The following is a 17,093-nucleotide window of genomic DNA, read 5'->3' as shown; positions in this document are numbered from 1 at the left end:
ATTTCGTCATGTCCATATGCTTTTGTCTTTATTGAGGTGATAATTTTCTGTACTTGACTATCCGTGCATTGTTTCAGTGAGAACTCTCGCTCAGTATGTTTACTGCCCTCAAAATACGCCTGCGTTTCCGGATCGGTATTTGTGTTACCAGGTATATTTAGGAAGGACGTATTAATATCATCGGGGTTACGTAGGTGTTTCGGGATCGTAGGTTTATCCGAATTACCCAAAGCCGAAGAACGTCTGAGATGTTCCCACATTTGTTTTGGCTGGTGTTTATTGTTATTCACATAGAAGGTGAAGTATGCCGATTTTTCTCTCTCCAATGCGGCACTTGTGTAATTGCGTAAGCTTTTGTAGTACTCTTGGTGGGCCGCAAGTTTTGTTTTACAAGCTCTTGCGTGGGCAGCATCACGGAGTTTCATCATTGTTTTTATGTTGTCTGTAATCCATGGGTAGGATTGTTGGCTGATCTTTATTCTTCGCATTGGGGCGTGCCTATCAAATAACGATAAGATTAACTGGTTGAACGCTAGTACCTTTGCCTCAGTTTCAGTGTAATCTCGAATCGTCGCCCAGTTTATCCCTTCCAGGTCTTCCTCGAATTTGTCCATGACTATTTTGGTCAGCGATCTCACAAATATGTATTGGGGCATAAGTTTTGGTTTCTTTATTGTGAGCTCTGCAAGCACCAAGGCGTGGTCACTTATGTCATGATTGTGATAGATTTGTACTCCCTTGATTACATTAGGGCTGTCCGTTACAATTAGGTCTAGTAGTGTCTCTGAGTCACTTGTTATTCTGGTCGCTTTCTCAACTATTTGTTTTAAGTTACGGTGAGTCATAAACATAAGAAGCTTTTTTGCGTTTGCCTTGTCTGGTGAAAGAAGATCTACGTTAAAGTCAGTCAATAAAACGACACGATCACAATGAGCAAAGCAATCGAGTGATTCGCCAAGCGCATCAATAGCGTCTTCCACTAAAACTGATTCCGGTCTATACGCTGTGCCGATTGCCAGACGGCCCACGCCATGTATGTGTAGCTCAAGCCACATTTGCTCTAGTGATGAAGCCGGGTGTTGCTTTACCCGCACATGAAGGCCCTTTCGGATGTAGAAACCAGTTCCACCACCTCTACGGCGATCTAGGCGTGGGTTATGTTTAAGTGTGTAGCCCGGAATGGATGGAATTAATTTTTCTTCTCCTGCTTGTAGCCATGTTTCATTCAGTGCCAGGATATCCGGCTTGTGCCTGTCCATAGCAGCGATAAGCTCATCCTGTCCTGTGTTTAAGGAGCGCACATTTAGTAGTCCCACGGTCAAATTGTGTGTCTTGTTATGCATCATTGCGTATCTTGAGGAGAAGGGCAGAAAGAGGCGGAAAGAGGGGATAAAACGGTGACAGGCGGATTATTATGTGCTTACATGATGAATTCAGGACAAGTGATAAGGAGGATGAGAAGCCTACAGATGAGACTGGAGGACAGTACATGCACATCAATACAAACCGGAAACATACGTTAAAAACCAGCATAAATTTTGCACAAAAAAGTATTTCTCTCTTACATACAATTACAATCATCACACTCACAGTTTTAGATTTAACATTTTCAAAAGTAACTTTAAATATATACACATAGTTGTATTTAATTTTATTTACTATCCGAGACATTAAGGTCCACACCAAAAACACGTTTAATGTCTTTTTCCGATTTGATTTGAACCGCTCTGCTCTCGCCGCTGTCTGTCCGCCTGCTGAAGATACGTCCCTCCTTAGTCCAAACAAACTTCCAGTTTACAGCTCCGGCGGCCAGTCTTGCCTGGTGGAATATCCTACGGTTAGTTTTTGTCAGTCGTTCGTTGACATAGACGCGGGAAGGCGTGCCGTCTGGTAAACCGATGTTCTCAGTAGTGAGACCACGTCGCACTCTTGCATTCCGCAGTAGATCATCGCGTATCGATCGGCGGGTAAGCTTTACCACCAGTGGTCGGGGGCGCGGTTTTGTGTCGCCCTCTGCACCAACCAGGCGCTTCGGGCCCGCGCGGACTACGCTAACAATGTCTTGTTCGTCGATTGTCATACCCAACTTTTTTGCTATTGCTTGAACTATGTGTGTACTTGATTCGGACTGGTATTCTGGCACGCCGGTTATCTCGACTTCAGTTAAAAGTAGGGTCTGTTCTCTTTCATTAAGTTCAGAGTGCATTTGGTCAATAATGTTCTGTAGCTCTGATGCACTAGGTTGGCAGCTTTGGTGTTTTTTAATAGCTACTATTTCTGCATTAAGACGTGAGTTTTCAACTTCCAGGACTTTAACTTTATTATTCATTGTACATAGTTCCGCCTTGAAGCTCTTAATCTGTTCACTCAAAAAGTCGGTGGTATCCGAGAACTCTTGTTTTATTTGATCAATGGCTTGTACAAATTCATTTTTAATTTCTTTAGAAATCTCCTGCTTCATGGCACTCAACCTTGAGTCGATCCTCACCAAGTCCTGCGCCACTGGAGCCAGTTTGGTGTCCAACATCTGTGAGAGTTTTTCCATAATATAGCTCGAACTTGTGTCCACAGGTCTACTCACATTTGCGGTGTGTAGAATGAAGCCGTCGTTACTACAGGAGTCTTCATTTGCCGAGTCCTCGCATATTGACATTTCGGTGTTGCCCATCACTACTGTTGGGGGGGACTGTTCATAGTGTTTCCGGACTGGAGTTTCCTCGCCTTTGCGACGTCTTGTGACGTTAACACACGATGGGCACAGCCATGTTGAACTTTTATTCTGTAATTTCCGGCTATAATACTCATGTGGAATATTTACACACGTGTAGTGATAAGTACCTTTACAGTTGGCACACGCTAGCAGCACGTCTCGGTTGATAACATTTTTGCAAGCCAAGCAATTCATTTTGCATTCCATAATGCTCCTTGCTATGTAGTCAGTAAAGTATGCTTAATGCGTAGGCGCAATGCGTAGCGAACGTCGTAGCGTTTAGTAGGCGGGGCTTACGGTGCTTCGTAGCTTCGTCGTAGCCGCGTAGCTCCACGGCGCGTAGCGGGCTCGTTTGGGATCGGCAGTGATCGGTGGTATTCGCCTGGCCGCGGTCAATGACCCCGGTCGACACAGCAGCAGCGATGACTCGTGAATTGAGCCAACGTCCGAGTTCGTTATTATTTATTTTGAAATTCTTTTTGTTGTTATGTGAAAACGCGTGGTTGGATTTTGATTTGGTTTTCACCACTATTTAGTGTACACTTTCACCTTTAAAACGATACTAATAACACTTAGATACAGTGTTGTTTTACACCCGATTAGATAAAATAACTACGGAGCGAGCGAAAAACGATGTTGCCTCGTCGAGTGACGGCAACCGACCGATTATTATTATTTAGTTCAATATTACTTCAATATATTCTAAATGAATCCTCGTTTTTATAATACGTTAGTCTAACTGTTTTTGTGTGTATTTGTATTTATGTAAGTTTTAAAAGCTGACGACACAGCAGCCAAAAATGTGCCACAACCAGCTTCCGGTGTCGCTTGGCCTTATGATCTGGACATCAATACGAGTGCTTATAGTGAATCGATTTGGGTAATACCATGATTTGTGCAGCGATTTAATTACATTTATCAATATTATTCCCACTTTGTGTAAACTTAGATTTCAATCTTCAAGAAATAACATAGAGATATTTATTTAATGTGGCTCCAAAAAACATGTTACCGATTTTTTATTTAGTAGTAATTTGAAAAAATAATCTTGATAAATGTGATTGGTTGTAATATTGTAAACCTAAAGGATGGCAAATTTTATATAATCGAAAGTGCATACTTAATACTTTTGGACCCATGAATAATGTATGAAGAGACGCCATGGAATAATACTTTTCGTAAGATGTACATATTATTAAGATAGACTAAAGGCACATGGCAATGCTTTGAATGTACTGAGAATAAACAATGGAGTATTTTTTGTGATTTTATTGCTTTCCTAAGTGCCTTTTACCTGTGATGCGGATTTAAGGACGTCGCACATTTATCAACCCAAAAAGGGATCGTAACCGTATCAACTCGAGGCGGTCAGTTTTCCATACAACGCACACTTGTCCGCACCGTGACGTAAACGCCTCACCTCGCAATTGACAGCGCGCGAAAGGCGTTATGGCGTTTATCCCTTTCCGAGTCGATAAGTCTGCTATGAGCTTACATCCGCATTTAATTATTTCACACATGTTTTTCCTATTACGCGGCTTACACGCACGCGGAACTGGGATTGTTTGCGGGCACACAATACGAAATCTTTGTCACTGCAACCAGCAGCGTGATTTCACACGCAAGCGTGCTGAAATCCGCATCACCGGTAAATGCAATAAACCTATGTTAATTACCACAGATCACAGAAACTAAAGGGAGATGTGCCAAGGGGGCGTGGCCGGTGTCGCAGCAATATGTCCAAAAACAACACATTTCTCGTGAATGAAATGATGACAGCAGCGACGTCATAATGTAAACAGTCTACATTTGCTTGCGTAGTACTAAAGATTAATCGAACGATGAGTAGGTAGGTACTGATACCGCAGTGGATAATGAGGACATATTTTGATTACATTGTGTGCGTAAATTTCTAATTCGAAACTGAGTTTCGAACTCAGCGTATTATTTGGCATCTCTCTATATCTCTATGTTAATTACCAAAAATAAATACACAATTATTTGTATTAGCTTTCATATAAAATTTTATCATCTATAACATTTTTCCTAATTTATCGAAACCAATTTGGATCTGGAAATCAAAATTAAACCATCCGAAGCTGTTAACGTTAAGGGAGCTTCAACAAAATACATTTTAACAATTACTTCACTCCAGTTTCAATATTCATTGTTTCCAGGTACCTCTGCCACTAATTGAGGGTCCAATTAGAGTTATCAGAGTTGGTAACAATGATTTTAATTTAATTAATATAGTTGCGATTCCTGAGACAACTCCTTGGAACTTGAAGGTTAAGTGCGAGAAGCATTAGCGGTCTGGTAACTGGCTAAGTTTTCTTTACAAAGGCCAGTTTACCCATTAACTGAAAAACAGTTTTAAGTTTACTATAAGTACTAAAACTTCATGGTTAATAGCAGTAAGGTACTGTACTTGCTTTGACACGAACGTTCCCGTTTTAAGTAGCTCTTCGACTTCGAAATATTTCTACTACTTATATGAGCTACAGTGTGTTAATTCATAAGAGGTGTCATTACCCTTAATATCTTGAAAAGAACTAGTTCACGCACGCAGTTTTTCAAATACTTTGGTCTTATTTGTTTTAATTAAGACGAAATTAAGAAATTTCACCAAACCTAAAAAAGATGGTCGTTTTATGAATTTTAAGAAAAGTAAATAAAACATATAGGATTCACATAAACCTATACAAATAGATATAATATGTCCATGTTCGCTGCTAGGAATATAAGCAAGCTTTCATTCTATTCTCGTCAGATTCCTTGAGTAAAACAAATTACCCTTCCTTCAAGTGAAAAGAAGTAATTAACATGCCCGCCCCAAAGTTTAAATGAAAGTGAATAGTTTGCTCACATGGCGGAGTAATCTGCGCGAACTTCAGCCATTTGGGAGATATTGTGTCAATGCATCTTGAGGAATTGCTTATCGAGGTTTGCATTTTCTGAAGCTAATTTTATGAAGCATCCAAGACTGCATCTCACTTAACATCAGGTGTAATTGCGTTCAAATACTTTCCTTGTTAAGCATAAAAAAGATTAAAAACAAAAACTTAATTAAAACTGAAGTAAGAAAAAACGAAAAAATAAAAGCGTGTGACCTGTGAGATGAAGAGAGATACCACATGGGCGTTGACGTTGCGGTACGTCAACGCATATTATAACTGTTAGATATGATCTACGTGTAGTACATCTCTCTTACAGACATGCAGGCTGCGTTTCCTTTAATTGTAAGTATGTCACTATGTGTATTGCAATATCTATAGAGGTAAGTATGAATAGCCTTTATACCCTTTATATCATATCAAGGGGCTACTTTGCTACAAAAAGTAACCTAATCTAATCTACTACCTATCTAATGTGTGGTCTTTACGTCACGACAAGAAGAAAGGGGTGTTATCCATATCTTTTTAAAATAAGGTGAATTAATTAAAACATTCAGTATTTTAGATTTCAACACTATACCTACGTCTTAGGTCTCTCATTTCTGCGAAAAAGATTCAGAAGTGTAAGCGGACACGCAATTACCTTCAGTTACCGTTGAGAAAATAATTACCTAAGTATAGGCATTTTTAAAAAGAAGTTCAAGAGTAAGCCAACTCATAATAGAGCTGAAGACTTGTTAAAAATTATACTACAAGAACCCTTGATATAGCCACATGTATAGTGTATACCTACCTACCTATGTATGTATGTCGCTACCTATATGTACTCGTATTGTACTTATATACTACTACATTTGAACCTTTGTGTTACTTTGTATTCCATAACACTGGGCCACCAACCTATAAACAATCTACAGCATCCTTAAAACCTCAGAGAATTACATCTAAAAAGTCAAATAGAAGCCGATACTAGTAAATGACTAATTCCCCTGCGGGTTTAATGCCGCGAGAGATTGCTACCGGACCGTTAACGGCGGTCGTAAGATCCGTTTACGGCTTATAATCGCTGTAAACCAAATAATTGTGAACGAAACCCGTAAAAAGTAACAGTTGTTTAGCCGTTAACCTACAAGCTATAAGTTTGTATAGGTACTAAATGATTGGAATGGCGAAACGTTAGATAACACGTTCTACGATTACGACTCCAGGTGCAACTCCAGGAAAAGTTTTCTTTAATCTAAACATGAAATAAAACAATACTATTTTAAGTGCCTACAACAAATAACTTTTTAACACACAAGAAACACAATTACAATTTATTATAACTGGTGTATCGTGATTACGAGTAAAAATACAGGGTATTTTTGAACTCAAGGTAGGTATAATCTTCTTCTTGTCGTGTCAACAATAAACCTACACAGTGTCAGCCTAAAACTCCGCTACAAAAGTGGCGTTGTCAGTAGCATTCATTTTTCCTGCGTGCAGTTGTCTGGGCACGCAAGGCACGATATCATGAGCTTCGTCAAGATATAATTATTGCTTATTTATATTCTAAATATAGCTTGCTCTACATATTATAATCTGGTACTAAGAAGAAATAGCGGAAGAATCCAGGACATATTTGTTAGCCTCATGCTTATTACAGGAAACTCAATTTACAAGGTAGACAGTAAAGTAATCAAATCAATTCAATTCCTGGTAGTTGATTGAGCTGGAACTTTGCACACAAACATACTCGAATGTCAGTCTGAAATCAATGCAATATTATATTATACAGGGTGTCCCGTAAATTAAGGACAACCTTACTACTTATATCACGGTGAAAAACGTTTGTTCTGTGACTTTTGCAAATTTGCATAAAAATAACTCATCTTCCCATACAAAGTTATCAAACAACCGATTGGATTTGCATAGAATAGGTAATAAAAAAATTAATAATGTGACAGGAAGGTTGTCCCCAATTTACGGGACACCCTGTATACCATGTTATAGCCGCATAAATGATGGTTGACAACTAAACAGACAAGTAGTACGTTTTTCATACACATCTATTCTGTAGAATAGTATGAAAAACGTATTTGATGGATAAAATCCCCAATATTTGTGTTATTTAGTTGAGTGTGTTTTTTTAAACAGACCTTCCTGAAAACCCCGAATGTTTTAAATCAACTTTCCATTCAGTAGGTATTTACTGTCTATACTCGTACCAATATTATGAAGCTAAAGAGTTTGTTTGTTTGGAACTACCAGTCCGATTTGAAAAAATCCTTTTGTTAGGTAGTCCATTTATCGAGGGAGGCTTTAGGCTATAATTTTGCAAAAACGGGAAATATAATTCAAACTATTTCACGCGTAAGAAGTCACGGGCACAACTAGTACATGATGTATGAGAACAGTTCCACACTTGATCCCCATAATGCTTGTTCCTAACTTAATTTTTGATGCATCGGCTTTAGTTCGTAGCAAAAGACAAGCGATGCGGCACAACTTTCAATTCCGAACACAGTTTGCCTGTTTAGTTGGTGAGCACAGGGACGGCCCTGTGTGTTGATTTACTTATGATGAATTTATTTCTTGATCCTGACTACGGAGTCAGGATCAAGAAATAAATAACATCTGTAATAAACTTCTTTTTTACTGAAGATCAATAAAATTTAAAATGTAGGTATGCAATAAAAGATGTAAGCTTACTTTCCATAATGTGAAATGTCATTAACTAACATATCGTCTACCTAAATACCTCCAAGTAAGTATCTTGCGCTACGCATAGAAATTCGGGGATTAATTTCCAACTGTGATAAAAAAGCAAGTCAATAAGCAGGACTACAATGGTAAAGTAACTTTAAATCCTTAAAGATACGGTACCATTTATAGTCCTAAATCGATCCTAATGATTAGAATTATTCGATTGTCCGGCCCTGCCGCCGGCCCATGCAACGGGAGCACCTGATGTTCGAAATAAACTTCACTCCTATCACCCATGTGTGGGTCTAAAATGGTCTGGCGTTAATAATGTACAATCTGGCCGACCATAAACTGCATTGCATAAAGCTTATTTTAAGTATGAACTGTAAAATCCCTGGTGCCAAACTTAGAAAACCCTTAAGTGTTTCGTCGGAAGCACAGAATCGTAAATCACTCTTTCTGATTCCAGTCAGCCAGTCAGGAACGATGTAGAAGCATTCAAACATTGCAAGGCATCACATTTCCCAACAATTTATCAACTATGAGAGCACACGGTGCGTATCTAGTATCTAGTAGCCTCACACAGAGTATGAAAACTTGAAAAAAAAACACCACTGCACTTGTGCCTCGTATGCCAGAAGCTTAAATTAAGGCTCGGCGCAAATGGGCCACCGACCACAGCCACCATTGGCCGGCCACGGCGACTTAACACACTTTTTGTAAAATGGCGAGTCGCTGACACTACTGTAGCGAGTGGCCGCCACCGAATACACGTGTTCGGCTTCTTTTTCTTATTCGTTACGCTCTTGGCAGAGCGGTCGTGGTCACGTTGAGGCGTTGTTCACATCGGTTGTAGAGGCGGATACAACTCTCCGCACGATCTCCCTCCATCTCTCTCTATTGGCAGACTGTCTGGTGCAGTCACACACGCCGTCTCCGCGCGTTCGGCGCGTCTATACAAAATGTATTAAAAAGTGTGTTAAGTCGCCGTCGCTGGCCACCAGTGGCTGTGGTCGGTGGCCCATTTGCACCGACACTAATTATACTAAAGCTGCATATCGCATATACGAGAATGTACGTATTGTACGTACTTAGAAAACCTATTTCCACCCCAAAGCTGTGAACTGAAATTGCCTCTTGACTTCAGAGCGTAAAGCGAAACAATATTCAAATTTTAATGCTCCCAGACTCCTACAAGATAATGTGTGCACTGCGAAAGCTTGAATTTTCTCGGGTACTTCCCCTTCAAATGAGAACGCGACAGCGGGTAGTTCGCTGCATCGCGCGCGCGCTTGCACGGGCACGTACACACTGTTTTTATAATGGACGCTGGAGGGGAATATGAGGTGGCGCCTCAAGCGTTTCTTTTGCTAGTTTTCTTAAGAATTGCTTACTGCGAAATTTGTTTGGAACATGACTCTGAGAGTATGTTAATGCCATAGTAATGCAAATAGTGCAAACTGAGTCTCATAACTCGAAAACACCGTAAAACATTGAAGACAGCTATTTTCTCAATTCCTGTTAAAATAATTAACTTGAGTAACATGTTATATGAACTATTTAACACACCAATTACTAGTTATCTACAATCCACAAATTTATAACTTACTAAACTAATTTTAACAATAATAATTTAACATAAAAGTAAGAACGCTAAAATAATCGCTCCTACAAGCTTTCTTACTTTGACATAAGAAAACTTGAACTAATTTCTTGAAGAATGAAAGTGATGCGAAAGCTAAAAGGAGTGTGTAGGCGGCTATTTGTCAAGTTCTAGTTAAACTGTTAGTTATGAGCCATTAAGCACTAGGTATCAAAAATACTGTACTTTTCGGAACACAAAATACTTTAAGCTTTTGTGGAATGTACAAGTTTGTGCTAGTCATCGACCGATATAACTGCTGCATCTGCATTTTATTAGCCACCTAGTGCATAGGTAGCATTTTGGGGTGACTAGCTTTCCACCCGTGGCTTCGCCCGCGTGGAATTTTGTCTGTCACAGAAAAACTTTATCGCGCGCGTCCCTGTTTCAAAAACCGGAATAAAAACTATCTCTTGTCCTTTCCCGGGACTCAAACTTTCATCAAAATCGGTTCAGTGGTTTAGGCGTGAAAACAAGACAGACAGACAGAGTTACTTTCGCATTTTATAATATTAGTATTAAGATATTCAACAATATCAAAAACCATTCAACATCCGAACCGATAGTCATAGTTCAGTGAAATCTAAAGGCAATCAAACTTTCGCTCTCGCTCGGAACACCACACTCCATCCCACTTCAGCGCGAGAACGCTTGAACTAATTCCTGGAGGAATGGAGGCGATGCGGATCGAGCTGTGAGAGGGCTGTCATTTGTAAACTTTTATTTAACTGTTATGCAACTAGGATGATAGTACCTCCTCACAGCATCCGTCTCAAAGGACCATGTTTAACCCTCCCATTATCACTCACTCCTACCTACCACTGACTGGGGTACTACTAACTACTAGTGAATGAAACACTGTCTTGAGGTCAACTGAATTCAATGCTTTATTGCGTCCCGGTCGCATACTGCGACGCCCCGGGGGCGCCAACTGACAGTTACGCGTCTATGAATCCACGTCCAGTGAACCGCTTATAAACTTGACCTTATGCCGGGCAAAAAATCTGGACACCGCGGGCTAAGAATTTGCACATAAAATACAAGTGTCATCTATTGGTAAAACTATGTAAAGTTAAACACAAACATAACACGTGGTGCCATCTAGTGATAGAACAACGAACGAACTTTAAACTAACTCTAAGAGTAGGCGCACACCGTTGATTTTTAGTTGGCCGATAGTTTAGTCGGGCAGTTGAACAGTATGGGCATGTATGGGAGTGCGCACACTACGCCGATTCGATTTGGCCGATTCTTCATACAAATTAAAATCTGGCACAACTATCGGCCAACTAAAAATCAACGGTGTGCGCCTACTCTAACAGTTATTAAACCTTTGTTTGTCACCTGTCATCCGCATTGCAATGGAGGGAAGTCGAACCTTAATTTCGAACTCCTTCTATGTTATTCTGATTAATTTCGTTGCGCGCCCAATGACAGTTTAACTTTCCCTCGGGACAAACTTGACCTTCATTGGTTGGGTTTTTTATGGCGGTCAAGCTGATCCTGGCTACACAGGAGTTGCAGCGGTGGGAACGAGAGGTGGGAATAGTCCCGTTTTCGCTCTCGCTCGGAACACCACACGCCATCCCACTTCAGCGCGAGAACGCTTGAACTAATTCCTGAAGGAATGGAGGCGATGCGGATCGAGCTGTGAGAGGGCTGCCATTTGTAAACTTTTAACTGATCTCTTGAATTGTATATTGTATACGTGGAATAAAACTGATGTAAATTGATGTCTACTTGACATTCTTCTCTACTACTACTCTACATTTTTTGTCGAAAAATAGCGCCAATTTAATGTGTTTTGTTTTTGGAATACGTAAGAAGCTGCAGTAGTGTTTACATTGATGTTCTGTTGTTTGTACTAATGTTATAAAATAATGCAATAGTAGGTAACTTGGTCAGTTTGTTGGTAATGTTTCTTTCCGAAGTACAGAACAATAATGATGCCTTTTCTTATCGAGATATAGCAAAAGAAGGACCCATTTTCTAGACAAAAGGCCATCTTAGAACTCTTTAAAAATATCATAATCGCCATCACCAGGCATTCAGTTTCCATTTATTGAAGCACGATTCTCTGTGATTTACCAAAGGCATAAGGAGGATGTGGAACCACAATGCTAGACGGATTGGAGGAGGTAAGAATACATCTATATTAAAATATCGTGAGAGAAAAAGTTTAACTCCACTGCAAACACGCTAAGAATGGGACTCGGTTTATCAAACAATAACAGTTAACGTTTTTCTGTAACATTAATATCGTGTTCCACCCGTGTTACATCCCCCATAGCTAACAATACCAAGTTTCGCCGGCAAACGGCCTACAAGTAAAGAACTAACTATCTCCGACCATAAACGGCGAGCTAAGCAAATCGCGCGCGTCACGCCACCGCCGTGGGATAACCTGGAGAAATTAACTGCTGTGGTGTGTATTGTTGCATCGAACGACTTTAATTTTATCACCGCATTTTTCTCTACACTTTGAGTTATTTTTAAAGAATATTAGTAATTTTTATTGCACAAAATACTAATAGTCCCGTTAGCCCCTCGTAGTAATCTAAATATGCTTGTGTTAAACTTACCACAATGTGGTGGACTTACCACAATAATCGAGCGGCAGGGTTCAAACTTCAAACCCGCGTTTATTCCGCGAACTTTGTTATCATTTTACATCATCACAGCTAGTAGTAGCTAATCTTGCGAATTTTGAGAATGACTATGAGAAATACACGTACTAAAAATATTTCTTTTATAAAATCATGACACGTCAATTTTTACGTAAAAATGACCACGGCAAATAAGCAACAGCATGTGTTCAGATTTCAAATCTAACAATATTGACAGATTCCAGATTACTCGTAGATTTGGATTGGTTGACGACATCAAATTCTCTAGATAAAAGTAACGTTAAGTAGTCGTGACTGACCTCATGAAGCTTCTTCGATCGAAGTTATTACGGAAATTTATAAGTACAACTTTAAATAAATAAATATCCTTGGAAATTTTTACACTGCGCCGCTAGCCCCAAACTAAGCAAAGCTTGTACTATGGGTACTAGACAACGGATATAAACGGCCTTTTTTTGTAAATAAATACTTATCATACATAGAAAACACCCAGACCCGTCACAGAAATTAAAATTCATCATTTCAATTTCTGCCCGGCCGGGAATCGAACCCGGGACCTCTGGCATAGTAGTCCGTTCTGGACCACTACACCAAACGGCCGACGAAGGTGCACTTTTAAAGAAAACTTATGTAAAATTTTCGAGCGATTCCATAATAGCGACTCCCACTAAAATGACATCGTTGCATGCCTAGCCGCCATAACCAACATGGTACCACTGTCTTCGCCGTGAGCGGATACGATTTATTATAATAATTCAAGTTTTAAATACCCGCTGAAGTTCAGTGGTTCGCTTACCGTGCCGGGTGATGAATTGTGGGAAACCTTTCTGTTTGAACACGCGCCCGAAATGTAAGCGAGGGGTTTTAGAATTTACCCCCTAATTAGGTAGAGTTTAACCAAATTCAAATATTAATATGTATGCGAATTTGATATTTTTTGATATTCCAAGTTTTTTATTAATATTGAAAGGCAATCTTAATTATTTTTTATGATGACAAAGACGGCTTTGGCCACGAAGAATGAGTTCTTTGAATCATCTGAGTTCTAGGAAATCAGGAAAAGCAATCTAGCATTATGGCTATGATCTGGAAGAATCACTATAAAAGTTAGAAAACAACATTTTAACTAGAGAGCCCGTCGATTTCGTTATAAAAGTCTCAAGGGTAAGGCAGGTAATATCAACAATTTACATTTTTTGCAATAAATAAGGCATTGATACACAAATGTATTTGGCAGAATTTTTATCACGTATCGTGAAATACTTTATGCACATACTAACATAAAAATGTAAAGGGAATTAATGAATACGAAATCGCATGATTTTATTTTACATACACCGCGGTATCGGCAAATTATTAATTTAATGAATAATAAATCTTCACCAACCAACGAGCGAAGGAGAATACAGAACGCACCACCATTAAGAATATTGTTTAAAAGAATACAATACCAATTACACTGCTGTATAATAATTAATTTTGCCGTTTATAATTTGCAAAGAGGGCCTCGGGCAATGGGTTTTGTAGTAATGGTTGGGGTCCATTAAAATTGAGCGTTTTTTTCGCGGCGTTAAATTTTCAGTCTGCCCGCGGCGGTGCTACTGCAGCCGAACAACGCGTATCAGGATTTAAATCTTTTTTAGTTTGGTTCCAGCTTTATCTAGCTAGGCAAATTAATAAGGCCTCGGGCGAACGACGCGTAGTGGCTATATGGATAGGCATTTTATATGGGAATACATAAAATAAGCAGTAAATAAAGCTCATGATCTCTAGTCATAGAAATTCTTTGTCGAGCTTCATGCGATCAACCATCAAGGCTCTATCTACGTAGAAACTATGTAGACACAACGGAATACCTAGTTAGGGTATAAATAAATAAAACGAATAGCTAGCTAATAGCTGCATAAATAAGACGAATAATACTCGTAAACTAAATATAAATGTAAAACTTGTCTTTCAACCACAATACTGAAATTACGAGTAGGTATCTTCTAGACGCCGATTTTGAAGACACCAGCCAAAGCATTGCTATTTTTATGTATGGTAATTTACTATAATATTCTGATGCACTAAATACCAAAACTGCTCACTAGTTCTGAATTTAAACTCCAAAAACGCCTCAAAATCGACGAAACTAATCATTGTTTAAGAAAGTAAGTACATTTCTTTCAAAATCTCATAAATTCAGGCCATTATCGTATCAACTAGAACAGTCCATTACGATCGCAGTCGTCAAACAGTTAAGAGATGCGGATTCGAAAGAGATCGGAGATCCCGCGGGAAATGGAAATGCACTTAATGCATACGTAATCAAATTATCTCGCGAGTCCGCCGGCTGCGTTTACACCGATGTTATACTTTGTTATTTATTTATTTTATTTGGTGCACAAGAAACAGGGATACAACCATAACATACAAAGCGTTTAAAGCACTTTGTTAACTTTGTAGGTTTTAAGTGCTGAAAAAGAAGAGTTGATAGAAAAAGTATTATTCAATCAATCGTTATTCGATCATTCATGATTTAGGCCTAAGTTGTATATCTTTTTTACGACAAAATATTGTATTTATGGACAAGTGGACGTACTCTGGCGACTAAGCGATTGAGTTAGAATCGGCAAAAAAAGCGATTAGGAGTAAAAAAAACTAGACCCACAGTGAGGTAGAGACAGGCAAGTTACTTGATTTATTTGTACAGGGTGTCCCAAATAGTAGTGTCAAGCCGAAGCCCAGAGGTAGAGCATCACTAGGACTATCTTTCTGTGCTTGACACTACTTTCTGGGACAAAATTATACAGGGTGTCCAAGAAAGTAATTCAGTAATCTAGCAAGACAAGACCCATTAACATCGGTCAAGTCACACATAACTCGGTATCTCGGAGCTAGCTCGTGGCGCTTGTCACGGTGCCAAGCCGAGCTGTTCGCGCCATGCTCACATAAACATCGTCAAGACGCATGCCTTTGGTATGGCCACGTAACGAGTTTGTTAAATGCGACATTAAGATCGGTATGCTTTTTATGTTAATTGGACTTTGGAATAGTAGATTTATTGTTTGTTTTATTTGCTTATGTGAATAGTTAACTGTGGAATAAATTAAAAAGTGTTTTGTAATAAAACTTTTAATTACCTATACATTTATTTCTTGGAACCTCGTGTTATAAAATTTGTAATTTAAATAAATAAAGATAAGAAAAGTAAAATATTAGAACAGCAAAACACCACCGTATAAAGAATTGTTCCTGAAAATTGATAATGAAAGACGTATCTTGCCAAATGTGCTATAGACTTGTGACTGACTGTAAACTCTGAAAGACTGTAAACCCTTGAAAAGGAGGCTGACAATAGAAACTGAGTTTCTTGCGCTGCTTCTTCTCAGAACTGGCCCATTTAATGTCCCGAAGCAGTGGTAGGGTTAATATTGGGACGTGTAAAAGTGCTTTTTAAAAGCCTATTTGCAAAAATAAATGAGTTTTATGAGTTTTTAACTTAACCGTAAATCTAGGAAGCACCAGTAATTTATATATTTTTTTGTACCAATTAATGTATTGTTTTAATTTTTGCTCTCTGCAGCTGTGCCTTATCAAGAAACAAAAATAATCGCCACGGTGTGACTGTCGTCCGTCAGCGCCGTTAACCCGTGCCGCGTTAGGCACAACCTGTCAGATACTAATGAGGGCTTGGAACGTGGAACATTACTTTCATTTGCACGTTTTTAAACCGTCGCGTGCTAACTTTGACAACATTAGATATGCACACAGTGGGCTTTCATAGAGAATAAAACTAACTGTCGTGAAAAGAGCAGAATTTGGCACAAAGCCTACTCGCATCCAACTGAAATTCTAGGGCTGGCACCATCTTACTTTAAGTTTGACAAACGTTAAAAATCTGTCATTCTCCATAGAAAAAACACCCGTTATTGTTATAGTTACGGTCAAAGTTAGGTGGTGCAACTCAGCCTTACAGTTACAAAAGAAGTTAAAAAAATTATTCCCAACTCGAGATTAACATGTCTACTATGGTCGGTCGTAGTAAACGCGCTAACAAACGAATTTAGACATGCAGAAAAGCTATGAGCCGAAAGAACTTTTTTTTAACTAATATTTTTTTTATTTTTCAAAATACTTTGTGCCCATTATGGTACATAGCAAGCCTACTCTATCTATCTCTTGCTTTTACCAGAAAGAATCTCTATTTATAATGGACTAGAAATTTTAATATACATTAGGACGAAAGCGACTAAAATCCACACGTCAAGTTTCATTTCGTTCCCGTCACAGTCTGGCATTATGCATTTAAAAATGCTTTGTGCATTTTCATTTGCCAAATAAAATAGTCAGCTTGAAACGTGTCTTGTTGATGAATATGAGTTTTGTTAATCATTCACAAAGTGAACTTAGGTATGCATTTAATAAATATACTTACGAGCAAAAGTATGGAATCACCCTCTTGTGTTTTGTTCCCAACGATCTGAAGAACTCAATGACTAACTATGCATCAATCATCAATATTCATCAAGTTAAAGTTTGTAATGTTACCT

General features: G+C 38.9%; 1 protein-coding gene across 1 annotated transcript; it reads right to left on the bottom strand.

Annotated features, from left to right (window-relative positions):
* Positions 1-1,651: 1,651 nt before the first annotated feature.
* LOC135073509 (uncharacterized) lies at positions 1,652-2,653 on the bottom strand. Its single transcript, XM_063967694.1, has one exon. It carries the CDS (start codon positions 2,651-2,653, stop codon positions 1,652-1,654), a length of 1,002 nt encoding a protein of 333 aa, XP_063823764.1.
* Between the last annotated feature and the right edge of the window lie 14,440 nt (positions 2,654-17,093).

The sequence above is a fragment of the Ostrinia nubilalis genome, chromosome 7 (assembly GCF_963855985.1).
Source record: "Ostrinia nubilalis chromosome 7, ilOstNubi1.1, whole genome shotgun sequence".
Taxonomy (NCBI): Eukaryota; Metazoa; Arthropoda; class Insecta; order Lepidoptera; family Crambidae; genus Ostrinia; species Ostrinia nubilalis.
Note: the sequence above shows the minus strand (reverse complement) of the source record. Positions and strands in the feature narration are given on the sequence as shown.